General features: G+C 49.1%; 2 protein-coding genes across 2 annotated transcripts in view; one reads left to right on the top strand and one right to left on the bottom strand.

Moving 5' to 3' along the window:
• Nucleotides 1-2,453, top strand: part of LOC137801679 (tRNA pseudouridine synthase-like 1) — a 3,632-nt gene extending 1,179 nt beyond the window's left edge. Inside the window, exons 3-8 of the mRNA XM_068599026.1 lie at nt 118-305; nt 543-692; nt 845-1,015; nt 1,854-1,908; nt 2,073-2,235; nt 2,378-2,453. Of these exons, the coding sequence (XP_068455127.1) occupies nt 118-305; nt 543-692; nt 845-1,015; nt 1,854-1,908; nt 2,073-2,235; nt 2,378-2,433 (783 nt within the window). The 3' untranslated portion in view covers nt 2,434-2,453. The remainder of the gene's footprint in view (nt 1-117; nt 306-542; nt 693-844; nt 1,016-1,853; nt 1,909-2,072; nt 2,236-2,377) is intronic.
• Nucleotides 2,454-3,783: 1,330 nt separating this feature from the next.
• LOC137801673 (ATP-dependent RNA helicase DDX19B-like) lies at nt 3,784-7,961 on the bottom strand. Its single transcript, XM_068599020.1, has 12 exons — nt 7,688-7,961; nt 7,066-7,105; nt 6,877-6,978; nt 6,645-6,780; nt 6,248-6,340; nt 5,918-6,020; nt 5,723-5,837; nt 5,438-5,615; nt 5,081-5,318; nt 4,774-4,936; nt 4,268-4,459; nt 3,784-4,054 (listed from the first exon to the last, which is right to left on the bottom strand). The coding sequence occupies exons 1-12, from the start codon at nt 7,742-7,744 to the stop codon at nt 3,993-3,995; spliced, it is 1,479 nt and encodes a 492-aa protein (XP_068455121.1). The 5' UTR covers nt 7,745-7,961; the 3' UTR covers nt 3,784-3,992.
• Between the last annotated feature and the right edge of the window lie 6,393 nt (nt 7,962-14,354).

The raw sequence follows: 14,354 nt of genomic DNA, 5'->3' as shown, positions 1-14,354 counted from the left end.
TGTGTGACGTTCTCTGTGTGACGTTCTGTGTGTGTGATGTTCTGTGTGTGCGACGTTCTCTGTGTGACGTTCTCTGTGTGACGTTCTCTGTGTGACGTTCTGTGTGCTGCTGGTCAGGAGGCCATCCGCAAGCTGCAGCCGCTCAACCCCGTGAGTCTGACGGTCTCCAGCCGGACGGACACGGGCGTCCACGCCCTCTCTAACTCCGCCCACTTCGACCTGCAGCGCATGAACGGCAAACCGCCGTTTGCTGAAGACGTTCTGGTTCAAGCTCTGAACTTCCACCTGAGAAACGAGCTGATCAGGTGAGCAGAGACGTCCTCACAGGGAGATAGAGGGTTGTCCCTGCTCTGCTTTGTGGTCACACACACACACACACACACACACACACACACACACACACACACACACACGATTCTTTCATGGCGCTGAATGTAAATTAGCATTTGATGACCCTGCAGTGTACGTGCTTGTACTGGAATAGGTGAGTGTGTGTTCATGGTGTCACGTGTCGCGTGTCCTCTCCCGTGGTCGCCCTGCAGGGTCACGCGTGCTCACCGCGTGTCGGATGACTTTCACGCCCGGTTCTGTGCTCTGTCTCGGACCTACGTCTACCGGCTGGCCCTGGGGGTCCCACACATCACCATGCTGCCGCTCACCGAGAAGAAACTCTGCTGGAACCTGGTGGACAGGTGAGTCTCACACACACGCTCCTGCTCTTCTTCCTCCCTTTGATCTTCCTCTTCATCACACACCCTCGTCTCCCCCGCCGCACACGATCTGAATCTCCAGGGTTTGAATGTGAAGGTGTATTGACCCGGCCCTCATGTCTTGTGGTCCTCAGGACGCTGGACGTGGGCGCCATGCGAGCGGCTGCGGCGCTGCTGGTGGGGAAGCGAGACTTCAGCAGCTTCCGGGCCGTGAACTCCGACATCCGCCTGAAAAGCGGCGTGAAGACGCTGGACGTGGCCTCCGTGCAGCCGGGAAGCTCCTTCGTACACGCCCACTTCCACAGGTAGGCGGCGCCGCTCAGGCGGACGCACGGGCACACGCATGATGGAAGGCTGCACGCATCACTCTCTGCAGTGGATCATGTGGCGTCCTCGTCGTCAACAGTTTGCACACTGAGGATGCAACACGATCCCTGCAGACATGAGGGGGGTCTGGGGGTCAGATCCCTCCTCATGGCACTCAGCAGTGGACCTGAAGTACAACGCACCATATGGACCCGGGCCGACGGTTAGCATGTAGCATGTAGCATGTGAGCGACACGTGGTTGACTTTTCACCACACGAGGCGCTTCTCTTCACTCCCCACAACATTCTCCAGCTGAGTGTCTGTGGATACGGGTTCAACTCTCAGTGAGGAGAAGCAGCAAAGGGATTTGATCCCACGGCGAGGAGCTGTGTGTGTTTCTGTGAGACGATGAGCTGCTCACCAGAACCGACCCGCAGCATCGTGCAGTCTGACGCTTTCACATACAAGTGACGGCCTTTATTTCATGTTTTTCTTTTCTTGCTTTCTATTTGTGTGTTAGCAAAGTCATTATGAGCATGTTAGCATGCAGCTCAAAGCTCAAGGCAGGACTGCAGCAGCCGTGTTGCTTCACCAGATTACTGAACAAAAAAATATGATTTTGATCAATAATTCATCCGTTCAGCATCATTTCAGTCAAACAAGAGTAAAAAAAAGGCTGTGACTTAAGTGTTGACACAGCAAAGACGTCAAGCTGCAAAAGACAGATTCATATTTTATATGACAGCAAAGATAATCCTGTTGGGCCTAAACTGCCGTGTGTGTGTGTTTGTGTTTGTGTGTGTGTGTGTTTGTTTATTTGTTTGTTTGTTTTCCAGAGAGATGCCGTTCTGGGAGCTGACCTTCACCAGCAGGTCGTTTCTCTATAAGCAGGTTAGTTTTGTGCTCACATCTATGAACGCGTTGCGGTTCGTTGTCAGTCAGCAGCGCCACCTGCTGGTGACGCCTCATAGGTTCAGCTCCTCGGGCACAGAGGGTCCATGTCTGAGATGGAGGCAGACGCTTCCTGTGTGTTCAGTAGCGTTGTTGCTGTGCAGGTGAGGAGGATGGCGGGCGCTCTGGTGGCCGTGGGCCGCGGCCGGCTGTCACTGTCCGAGCTGCAGGAGCTGCTGGAGGCCCGGGACTCGCTCGCCTACCCACAAGGCCTTGCTGCTCCTGCCCACGGCCTCTTCCTCACCCGGGTGGACTACAGAGACTCAGGTGAGGAGTAAACCTTCCTGTACAACGTTACCAAAGCAATTGACAATTTCCTTTTAATCGACTCCTCTTAACAAAAGTTCACACCTTTGTGAAGCCGTTCATTTCTTCTGACAGTTTATTAACCTCCTCTTTGCCTCCTCAGACCTGCAGCTTCCACCATGCAGCTCCACTGGAAGCCCACAGGGTTCATTGTCGTAATAAAGCTTCATATTTCTGTATGTTTGGTCTCTTCAGTGACTCCTCATGCAAATAACACACGACCGCTTCCAGGTGAACATCTACATGTTCTTTTAATTCAACATACTGAGAATACAGGACGTGTCCATGAACGCAGCGCCGCTACAGAATACCACACACCTTGAACCCATCGTCCACACGCGGCTTCAGGTTACAGCGGCAGCACGTCTACGAGTGACAACGCGTCTCCTTGGTTCTGACCGGCGGGTTCTGACCGGCGTCAGACGAGCCGGCCGCCGCGTGGAGACGAGTCCGTGGCGCTCGTCTGATGACGTTTACGTCCACATGTCCAAATAAAACTGCATACATTGGTTCTTCACCCGAAAGTCCTCAGCGCATTCTCAGGTCCAGTTCGGCCACGTTGTCCGATGGAGGCCGAGAGGTCAAAGGTCACACGGACCGGTCGCCGGCCTCAAAGTCCCAGCACATTGATCAAATACACCAGACGTCCCAACGTTCCCACCAAGCTGCAGCGTTGACCCGTTGAGTGAGTGAGACGGCGTCTGGACCTCTTGAGGAATGTTTTAGCACTTCTTAGAAGTGACAAACTCAATATTTTCATCGCCCTAGTTTTGCCCTATCTTGTTTAGAGAGCGCGTACATGAGGACACGACCTCCCTCCATGTGCCGGTGGAGCAGCAGAGAGTCCGCTGGGCTTCAGGTCCTCATCAATTCATCTGGTTTCAAGATAATTCACTCATCCTGAAGACGCTCAGAATTTAATATAAATCAAAATTTCAAGTGTTAGTCAGAATATTAAGCCCAATGTGAAAAACAAAATCATGTGTGTATAATGCACTTGAGGAAGGCCTCGTGTTCTTTAAACTCACAACCCTCTAACAGCGTGATGAGCTGAGGGAGACCCTGATTGGACCGGGGGACACAACGTGATCACATGGTCGACTCAAACCCACGAGCCAGAAGAAGACTGAGCGCAGCGGTCAGCTGGGTGACGGGCAGACTGCCTGTCAGCATGACACAGGTGGATAAGTGATGATTGACTACTGGTTAAAAACATGATCTCATGTCCGTGGGAGCTGGTCATGATGTGGCTCTGGGCTCTGGCAGTGGACTCCACTCTGAGGCCGCCTCACTGGACATGAAGGTTGATCGTCTTTGAGAACGCCATCACAGGTTGAGAAGTTTTGCATAGACCCTTAAACCCACCACCTCCACGATGAACCCACGATACCCAACGTCACCCTTTGTACACCCACATTCACCTCTCCGGCTCTCAAAGCTAAAGCTGTGTGACTCCCAGCGTTCAGGGAACAGAGCGCACTGCGGCTGCTTCAGCAGCTAACGACACGATAAAATCACAGACTTTATTAGTACAAAGAGTGAGATGGGGTACGTCCCAGAGACACCACTGACCACGTGTAAACATACGCTGCGTTTGTGGCGTTGCTCTTTTCTCTGACGGCTAAAAAAATAAAAGCATAAAACACTGTAGAGCGTCCAGTCCTGGGGAAGGGGGGGCGAGGGGGAGGAGCCAGCCGGCATGCGAGGAACGCCGCCCTCTAGCTGGAGATCCTCTCAATCTCCTCCAGATCATCCGTGTCCAGCTTCTCAATCCTCTTACCTGCAAAGAGAAGACGGAAGGTTGAAGCATCACTGGAAGTCTTCCTCAATTACAGAGTGTGTGAGTGTGTGTGTGCGAGTGTGTGTGTGTGTGTGAGTGTGTGTGTGTGTGTGTGTGAGAGAGTGTGTGAGTGTGTGAGTGTGTGAGTGTGTGCGAGTGTGTGTGAGTGTGTGAGTGTGTGTGAGTGAGTGTGTGCGTCAGCTGCAGACTCACTGAAATGCTCCTGGATCCGGTTCAGGATGTTCATGCTCATCTTCCCGTCCACCATGTTGATGGCCAGCCCTCTTTTGCCGAATCGCCCCGTGCGACCGATCCTGTGCAGGTACGTCTCGTTGTCAGGGTTACCGTCCTTGTCCACCGGCAGGTCAAAGTTGATCACCACGGAAACCTGCTCCACATCGATGCCTGTGGAGGAGAGAGATCAATAACTCAAGGAGGCTCATTCATGAAGACTTCCTTCTAGATGTTCACATCTGATGAGGCCGTTTGGATTCATTTATTTATTCCATTTAAAGGCCAAAGGCCTCCATCTAATCGTCTTAGTGACTCGTTACACACACACACACGCACACGCACACACACACACACACACACACTAGAGCGCATTGTGCTTCTCTTCTTTCGGGCAAAGTGCTCTTCAATACGTTTAGATGTGTTTTAAATGGCCGCCCCCTCCCCTTCACAGGAAGTCTGCTGCTGCGTGGACTCGTGGTCGTTACCTCGGGCACAGACGTTGGTGGTGACCAGGACCTTCTCCTTGCCGTCTCTGAAGCGGTCGATGACGGCGGCCCTCTGCTCCACCTGCATCTCTCCACTGAGCAGCGCCACCTGGTGGTTCTCTCTGGACAGCTCTCCTGCCAGCCAGCCCGCCGTCTTCCTCGTCTGAAAACAGAGGAAACAGGAGAAAGTAAGAAACTCTATCTTTCTTTATTCCTGTAAAAATGAGGCTCAAGTGAGATTTGTTGTTTTCAGTACAGATCACGCCTGTAAATATGAAATGTATGAATATGCAGTGAGTGAACTCACATGGCAGAAGATCATGGCCTGGGCGATGGTGATGGCGCCGTAGATGTTGCAGAGGGCCTGGAACTTCTCCTCCCTGCTGTTGCACATCACGTAGTACTGCTTGATGGTGTCCAGCGTCTCCTCCTCCCGCTTCAGCTTGATGATGTTGGGCTCTGGCACGATGCGCTGGGCGAAGTTCCACACCGTCTCTTCAAACGTGGCCGAGAACAACAACATCTGGCAGTTTTTAGGGAGCATCCTGTGAAGCAGAGAGGAGGAACGTTGGAAAATCTAATTCACAAGATGGATGATACATAATTAAGAACATGATCAGATTACTTATCAAGATGATCGTGTAGTTTTAAAGGTGAGTCTGACCTCTGGATGCGGATGCTCTGGTCCTGGTGACCCTGCGTGGCGATCATGACGTCGGCCTCGTCGAGCACAAACACCATGATCTTCTTGGGGTCGATGAACTTGAATTTGCCGCACCAGTCCAGCATGGTACCAGGTGTGCCGATCACTATCTGCTCCTGCAGCTTCATGCCCCGCTGCACTGGAACAAGAAACACACATCGCTCACTCCTGTGTCCATCAACGGGAACAAATTAAACACAAAGTGTTGAAGTTATCCATAACAGCGGAGGTGAAGAGAAGCCTTACATTTGTTCCCTCTGATGGCGTAGACGAGGCTGACCTCAGGATAGTGTTTGCCCATCTGCTCGATCACCTTGCCGGTCTGAAGAGCCAGTTCATAGGTGGGCGACACACACAGGCACTGATGGAGAGAAATCACTTCAGTTCAAGTGATCAAGGTCATTTGCATTGTGAGACAGGCAGGGTGAGGCCGTCACATACCTGGGGATATGTTTTGTTGGGATCTACATGACTGAGCATCGCCAGGACGAAGGCAGCAGTTTTCCCCGTACCCGACTGCGACTGAGCAATCAGATTCTGTGGACTTTAGAAAGAAACAAAGAATGAGCTCGCACACAAAGGAGGCAAAATACTTATTGGTTCTATACATTTGTACCTGGTGCAAAGAACTATTCATTTCATTTACATTTTAATTAAAGAGGTGTGATCAATGTAGTTAGAAGTAACTAAGCTGAGCAATTTCATTGCTCCTTAAGAGGCACGAGACCTTGCTAAAGGAGATGCACGTACAGTAAGTACAAGTCTACTCACGGCTCGGCCAGCATCATCGGTAAGGCAGTCTCCTGAATTTTGGATGGTCTGTTGAAACCCATGCCGTACACGCCCTGAAGCAGCTGAGGTTTGCTGCGCACAGAAGACAAGAATGTCACATATTCAGCAAAGTTTGAAGATCTTTTTGATTGTGTACACACATTGGATGCACCGGCGCCTTAAAATATCTCCTGGGAAACAGGAAGAACCCCCTGGAGCAGGTATGGGTAATGTCTGGGTGTTGGCAGTGACGTTTTGGCTCCAAAACATCCTTCATGGCTTCATGCATGCGTCATAATTATTAGTAAGCATGATTGACAACTGATTCATAAATAATATCCGACACTTCAAAATATTGTAGAGCAACAAGAGATGAATAGACAGAATATTCACTCACAGTCGCAACTCCTCAAAGGACTTGACGGAGTAGAGCGGAGAGTTGGGATCCTTCTGAAGAACTTCCACTTGATTCGTGTTATTGACGAGATTATTCCGGATCAGCTTGTTCAGTAACGACTGAGCCGCTTTGTCGTCTGGATAAAACAAGGCGCATTGTAATGAGGCGACTAGATATCTCGCTGAAAGCCAATGAAGACTGAAGAATGTGGATCATCTGCATAATAAACTACCTTTGTCAGTGTCATCTTCATCGGTTCCCTTGGTCTCTCCTTCCTGCACTTCTGGCTTTGCAGCGGCAGCACTGCTGGACTCTGGTGCATTTGCAGCCGTGCCTAGAAAAGTAAATATTGTTCTTCTATTTACAACACAAACATTTCATGGAACTACATGTTTGTTGTGCTATTGCGAGCCACACTTACCATTTTCCTCTGGTTTGTCGTTTAACTGGAGGCTACCTATCTGCAAAGGGGAACAAAAGTTTAAAGAGTTGTCTGATAAAATAACACTTCACATCATCCGAGTCATGACGTCATACATGTAGCTTAGACCACAACAACCATTCAAACCTGAACAATATAAATACACTATTCAATTACAGTTATTCTGTCCGAATAGATAAGAGTTCAGTTATTATGGAATGATGACTGTTTTTATTAATACTTGTTTTGAACCTTTTTATTTACTATGTCTCTTTTTGCAGTTCACTCTCTGCTGCGGGAATAAAGAACGCTCCTTTCGTATTTGCTTGCTAGTAAGCTAGCTAGCAGCTAAAGCTAGTAACTCTTGAGCACGCAGCACTCGACAAGCTGGAGCTAGTTAGCTAACTAGCTACTTTAGCTTCTACGACCGGCACCCGGAAGCTTCGATGTTCACGTCGATACTGTCACTAAAGCAACTTAATCATCTTCCGTTGTACAGTTTCTACTTAAGGAAACGCTGCTGGGCGGCTGCGTTTCGTTCACACTGAGCCAGAACAGGCCAGCGCACCCTCTCGCTATGCTAACAACACGTTAGCTCGCGTTGCGTAAGTTTGTGGCTTACCGAATCCGCCGCGGCTTCTTGCTCGTCCACCGCTTGCGCCCAGGAGTCCGTGGCCATCGTGCAACCGTTCCTTCTTCACTTACTTCACCCGGGTGACTTGACTGGGAAGGCAGGCTCTCGGTGAGGAGTCGGGGATTTGAAAGTAACTTAGTTTTCCACAATGGCGTGCCGACAGCCTGAACCGATTCTGGGCACTGTGCAACCGCTCTCTCCTCCGGGTGAAACACGAGTGCGCTCGATAATATGTCCGTTGATTTCGGTTAATTTGACGTTACTATCGGACGCACAGAAAAAGTGGTGACTGACACTTACAAGTCATCATTTTAATAAATTACCTAAATAAACTTTTTTTTTTGTCCTTTTGTTAATCTGAATCTTTAAAGAAACTCGCCTGTAGATGGCGCCAAAGCAGTCTGTATAGACTTACCTTCCAAAAATGCTGTAAATCTGCCTGTAGAATAACATGTGAACACACACACACACGCACACACACACACACACACACACACACACACACACACACACAAACTGACAAACTGACAACGAAGATGATGCAGCCAACAAAATAGGTAGGTACGGCTGGATTACCAACCAGGATACAGGGGCAACTGCCATGCAGCCCCAGGCCCTGAAGGGCCCGCACGTTATTACAATACATGTGGAGGAAGTTCATATATTGGTTTAATGCAGCACTGACACAACTGTACAGAGTGAAGGGCCTGAGACGTACAGTGTGGAGGAGTAGGCGGATCTATATAATACAACTATATTTGTATGTATGTTTTCATCGGCATATAATTTCGTGAGGACCTGGTGGCTCCTCCATCTTTATCTTGCTGGATGTGTCAAAATGTGAAAATGTAATTCCTATTGCATTGCTGTTTGTACATGCAGCATCACTGCATCAGTCTTCTTCCTCGTGAAGAAGAAGAAGAAGAAGATGAAGACTTAACAATGCCCGCGATTATTTTAACCAGCAAATGAGACACTCTAGGCCACGTGACGTGTGTGTGTGTGTGTGTGTGTGTGTGTGTGTGTGTGTGTGTTTTGTCCCTCTGCCACACAGAAGCCTTCTGATCTCAGGTGTGGCGGCTGCAGCTCTGGTTATTTCACTGATAAAATACAGTCATCTGACTTTACGGGGGATTTAAACCCAACAGCTCAGCAGAGTGGAGCAACAGTATCACAGCACTGGTTCATGATGCACTGGTTCATGATGCACTGGTTCATGATGCACTGGTTCATGATGCACTGGTTCATAATGCACTGGTTCATAATGTACTGGTTCATAATGCACGGGTTCATGATGCACTGGTTCATGATGCACTGGTTCATGATGCACTGGTTCATAATGCACTGGTTCATAATGCACTGGTTCATAATGCACTGGTTCATGATGCACTGGTTCATAATGCACTGGTTCATGAAGCACTGGTTCATGATGCACTGGTTCATAATGCACTGGTTCATAATGCACTGGTTCATAATGCACGGGTTCATAATGCACTGGTTCATGATGCACTGGTTCATAATGCACTGGTTCATAATGCACTGGTTCATGATGCACTGGTTCATAATGCACGGGTTCATAATGCACTGGTTCATAATGCACTGGTTCATAATGCACTGGTTCATAATGCACTGGTTCATGATGCACTGGTTCATGATGCACTGGTTCATGATGCACTGGTTCATGATGCACTGGTTCATGATGCACTGGTTCATGATGCACTGGTTCATGATGCACTGGTTCATGATGGTCACAGCCATCCAACTGGAAACAAACCAACACACTGCGACCTCTCTGACCCTCTCCGGTTGGACTTTCTCCATCTCTCTCTGTGCATGCGGCCTCTCTTTGTTTCACCCGTATGGTGACGTCCCAACAGTGAAGTTCCCAAAATATCCAACAATGTCTTTAATTGCATCCAGATCTGAGAGTTCTGCTCTTAGTGCGGCTCGTTATCCGGGCTATCTGAACCGGAGCTGGGCTCCCGGTGCCGGAGCACCGGGTCGCCTGCTGGCTGCTCCAGGAGAGACTTCATGTCCCCCGGCTCCACTGGGATGCAGGAGAGGTGGCGCTTTGAGCTGAGGGAGATTACATCATCGCTGCTGTCATCCAACGGTCAAGTGCACTCTGTCATGAATGTGTGTGTGTGGATGCGTCAGCCAGTGATGCAGGGAGTCTCTCAGATTGTCTGTTTGGAGACAAATTGAAGGAAAAGCTTGGAAGAGACGGAGTTTATTGTTGCCTCAAATTAGCTGCCTCGCCGTGGGTATCCATGGCAACTGAAAGAGTAAAAGAGTAAAAGTGAGGCTGGAGTCTCCAGAGACAGAGAGAAGAACTTTGTGCTGCACGAGGACGCACATCTAGTGTGAGTGTGACGGAAGGAAATCAAAGGAGAGAATGGTTTTGTGTGTGAATAATCTCAGGTAAATTACAGGTATATATGTAGGTATATATATACATATAGGTGTATATATATATATATATATATATATATATATGCATATATATATATATATATGCATATATATATATATATATATATATATATATATATATATATATATATATATATATATATATATATATATATATATATATATATATATGTCTCCGTGTGTGGAGGATTCTTCTCCTTTGCGCTCCATAAATGTGTACAGTAGCATTTCAGCGTAACACAAGAGCTTAAACATAGGAACATCTAAACATATACGATGAACAAATAAAACATGTTGTGTGTGTGATGTTGACAGAATAAGAAGTAGAGGAGGTGAGCATATTGTTCATTAGTGAAACAGATAGTTATGGTTCCTGATTGAGGGGATCCTCTGCACATTGAACACGTTCCCTCCACGTTGTCTTCGTTCTGTTTGTGTAAAACTTGCTTGTTGTTTCTTTTCTGCGTTGCGTGTGCAGCAGTGCCTCTTTGCTTCTGCGTGGCAGAAGCGTGTGTCATGTGATCTCGTGTCGGAGGATCCATTTCAGAGGTCTGACACAAAAATACAAAATGTATTCAGTCGTTAATTCAACTGGATGCAGTTTGACGTGTGAGAGGATGAACTAGCAGCTCAGCAGCATGCAGCGTGCAGCTCAGCAGCGTGCAGCTCAGCAGCGTGCAGCGTGCAGCTCAGCAGCATGCAGCATGCAGCTCAGCAGCGTGCAGCTCAGCAGCATGCAGCGTGCAGCTCAGCAGCGTGCAGCGTGCAGCTCAGCAGCGTGCAGCGTGCAGCTCAGCAGCATGCAGCTCAGCAGCGTGCAGCGTGCAGCTCAGCAGCGTGCAGCGTGCAGCTCAGCAGCATGCAGCTCAGCAGTACGCAGCGTGCAGCTCAGCAGCATGCAGCTCAGCAGCGTGCAGCGTGCAGCTCAGCAGCGTGCAGCGTGCAGCATGCAGCTCAGCAGTACGCAGCGTGCAGCGTGCAGCTCAGCAGCGTGCAGCGTGCAGCTCAGCAGCATGCAGCTCAGCAGTACGCAGCGTGCAGCGTGCAGCGTGCAGCGGGCCTTTAGTTTAATGATTATCAACTTTTATTCTATTGAAAGCCCCCAAAACACAGATTTCAAATGACTCGTAACAGACAATGAGAGAATAAATCATACTACTACTACTACTACTACTACTACTACTACTACTACTACTACTACTACTACGACTAATAATAATAATAATAATAATAATAATAATAATGATAAATGTAAAGCTGGAGCAGGATCACGTTCACCAGATGATGAACCAGCAGCAGCAGCCTACTGGGTGCTAGCATGTAGCGCTAGCTGTGCTCAGTGCATTCTGGGTCTGAGGAGCAGCTGAGCGGACGAGGTGGGCTCTGGAGTGACACCTGGTGGCCAGGTGCAGAAAGACAAGTCCAGAAAAGATGATAGAGAAAGATGTTGAAAGAGCATGAACCGTGTTTTTGTGATATCGTTTCATAAAGTGTCTGAGGCTAGCATGTTAGCACACAGTTACCTGTTTACATACCTGAGTCACCTGTTGCTGGTGAGCAGCAGTATTGTATTCTGGTGATCCATGAATCGTTTTAGTTTTTCTGTTTCAGCGAGAGAACCAAACAGGAGTCAACGCTAATGAGAAGATCTGACGCTTTGGTTTTGGACTAAACAGGAAAAAACAAGGAGAAGAAGAGAAGGAGACCAGCAGCACCTCCTGCCAATCAGATGCACTCCCATGATCCTTCACTGCCATTCAGATGCACTCCCATGATCCTTCACTGCCATTCAGATGCACTCCCATGATCCTTCACTGCCATTCAGATGCACTCCCATGATCCTTCACTGCCATTCAGATGCACTCCCATGATCCTTCACTGCTTGCTCCATGCATATCAGGCTAAAATAATAAATAAATAAAAAAAAACCTGCTGCATACGCCAAAATTAAAATGGTGATGCAGCAGTTGTCTTCTGTCAAGAAAGAGAGAGAGAGAGAGAGAAGGAGAGAGAGAGAGAGAGAGAGAGAGAGAGAGAGAGAGCTGGTTGGTATTCCTCAGGCCGAGCCAGAGAGGCTGATGCTGCAGAGTGGACATCACTGAGGAATGTCAATGTGCTGGAGCGACTTGGAGCTCCAGCTTCAGAGGAGAAGCTTCAGCATGAACGTCTCTTCCTGAATCAACGACATCACTGTGATGTCATCAGACTCAACGTGTTCCTGTCTGCATGTTTACAGCATCAGGACACGTGAAGCCTTCGTTATAAACACTGAACAAATTAGCAAGAATTCAAAATCCTTGAAAAATAGGTATTTAATAAACATTCAATAGTTTAATTGGAAGTTCATAAACTGAATTGTATTCTCTAATAAATCAGACACTGTTTCATTGTACAATGTTCTGCTCTGGTTACAGAACATTGTGTTGGACTCTCAGAGTCTGAAGGAGGGAACGAAGCTTCAGAGCCACCAGCACCTCTCCACCAACCAAGCCCTCAAGAACCAGATGGATCCCCCACACGAGGACACAGAACCCTTTGAAGAACCTGAAGGAGAACCTGAAGGAGAACCTGGAGGAGACATGAAGGAGAATCTGAAGGAGACATGAAGGAGAACCTGAAGGAGACATGAAGGAGAACTTGAAGGAGACATGAAGAAGAACCTGAAGGAGAACCTGGAGGAGACATGAAGAAGAACCTGAAGGAGAACCTGAAGGAGACATGAAGGAGACATGAAGCAGAACCTGAAGGAGAACCTGAAGGAGACATGAAGGAGACATGAAGGAGAACCTGAAGGAGACATGAAAGAGACATGAAGGAGACATGAAGGAGCCATGAAGGAGCCATGAAGGAGCCATGAAGGAGCCATGAAGGAGCCATGAAGGAGACATGAAGGAGCCATGAAGGAGCCATGAAGGAGCCATGAAGGAGACATGAAGGAGCCATGAAGGAGACATGAAGGAGCCATGAAGGAGACATGAAGGAGCCATGAAGGAGCCATGAAGGAGCCATGAAGGAGACATGAAGGAGCCATGAAGGAGCCATGAAGGAGACATGAACGAGACATGAAGGAGCCATGAAGGAGCCATGAAGGAGCCATGAAGGAGCCATGAAGGAGACATGAAGGAGCCATGAAGGAGCCATGAAGGAGCCATGAAGGAGACATGAAGGAGCCATGAAGGAGCCATGAAGGAGCCATGAAGGAGACATGAAGGAGCCATGAAGGAGCCATGAAGGAGCCATGAAGGAGACATGAAGGAGCTGCTTTCCTGCAGTCAGAGTTCATCAGTTATCCGTGACTCGCCTGCAGGCATCTCCTGGAGCCAAAGAGCTTCAGGGCCATGAAGCCCAGCTCACCATTGTTCAGTCCTTCATAACTTATTGATGCCAGCAGTCAAATATGAATTATGTAGAAGGGCTCAGCACCACGTTGACACACAACACCTTCCAGCTGCTGCAGGCCCACAGACCTGCAGGCATGAGGTAGTCCCACCAGGACCAGCTGCCTCCTGCAGCTGCCTCCTGTAGCTGTGTCCTGTAGCTGCCTCCTGCAGCTGCCTCCTGCAGCTGCCTCCTGCAGCTGCCTCCTGCAGCTGCCTCCTGTAGCTGCCTCCTGCAGCTGCCTCCTGTAGCTGTGTCCTGTAGCTGCCTCCTGCAGCTGCCTCCTGTAGCTGTGTCCTGTAGCTGCCTCCTGTAGCTGCGTCCTGTGGCTGCCTCCTGTGGCTGCCTCCTGTACCTGCCTCCTGTAGCTGCGTCCTGTAGCTGCGTCCTGTAGCTGCCTCCTGTAGCTGTGTCCTGTAGCTGCCTCCTGTACCTGCGTCCTGTAGCTGTGTCCTGTAGCTGCCTCCTGTAGCTGTGTCCTGTAGCTGCCTCCTGTAGCTGCGTCCTGTAGCTGCCTCCTGTAGCTGCGTCCTGTAGCTGCCTCCTGTAGCTGCGTCCTGTAGCTGCCTCCTGTAGCGTGCTGTGTGTTGCAGGTTCAGGGTTCAGCCTCAGAGGTGCAGCGTGAAGCTTCTCCTCTGAGGCTGGGAGACAACGACACTGCTCAGACGTCTCGACAACACACTACTGATGGTGTGTTTCACACTTCACGCCACCAGGAAGTGTTCTGTGACCACCTGTAGAGAAGTGATGACATCACCTCCTGCTGCTGCAGCGTTGTGTGGATGGGCGAGAGCCAATCATGCATGTAGGACAAATGAAGTGACCAATGGCAGATTTCCATCTA

Source organism: Clinocottus analis, unplaced genomic scaffold (genome assembly GCF_023055335.1).
Source record: "Clinocottus analis isolate CAN_PGR_092001 unplaced genomic scaffold, fCliAna1.0.p SCAF_42, whole genome shotgun sequence".
Lineage (NCBI taxonomy): Eukaryota > Metazoa > Chordata > Actinopteri > Perciformes > Cottidae > Clinocottus > Clinocottus analis.
The sequence above is the reverse complement of the archived record's forward strand: the minus strand, read 5'-3'. Positions and strand labels throughout refer to the sequence as shown.

Bases quoted from the DNA above. Each gene is read 5' to 3' on its own strand.
- LOC137801673 (XM_068599020.1), bottom strand. From the start codon at position 7,744: ATGGCCACGGACTCCTGGGCGCAAGCGGTGGACGAGCAAGAAGCCGCG. The intron at 7,106-7,687 runs GTAAGCCACAAA...TCCCCTTTGCAG, and splicing joins AAGAAGCCGCGGCGGATTCG to ATAGGTAGCCTCCAGTTAAA. The intron at 4,055-4,267 runs GTGAGTCTGCAG...TTCTCTTTGCAG, and splicing joins CCGGATCCAGGAGCATTTCA to GTAAGAGGATTGAGAAGCTG.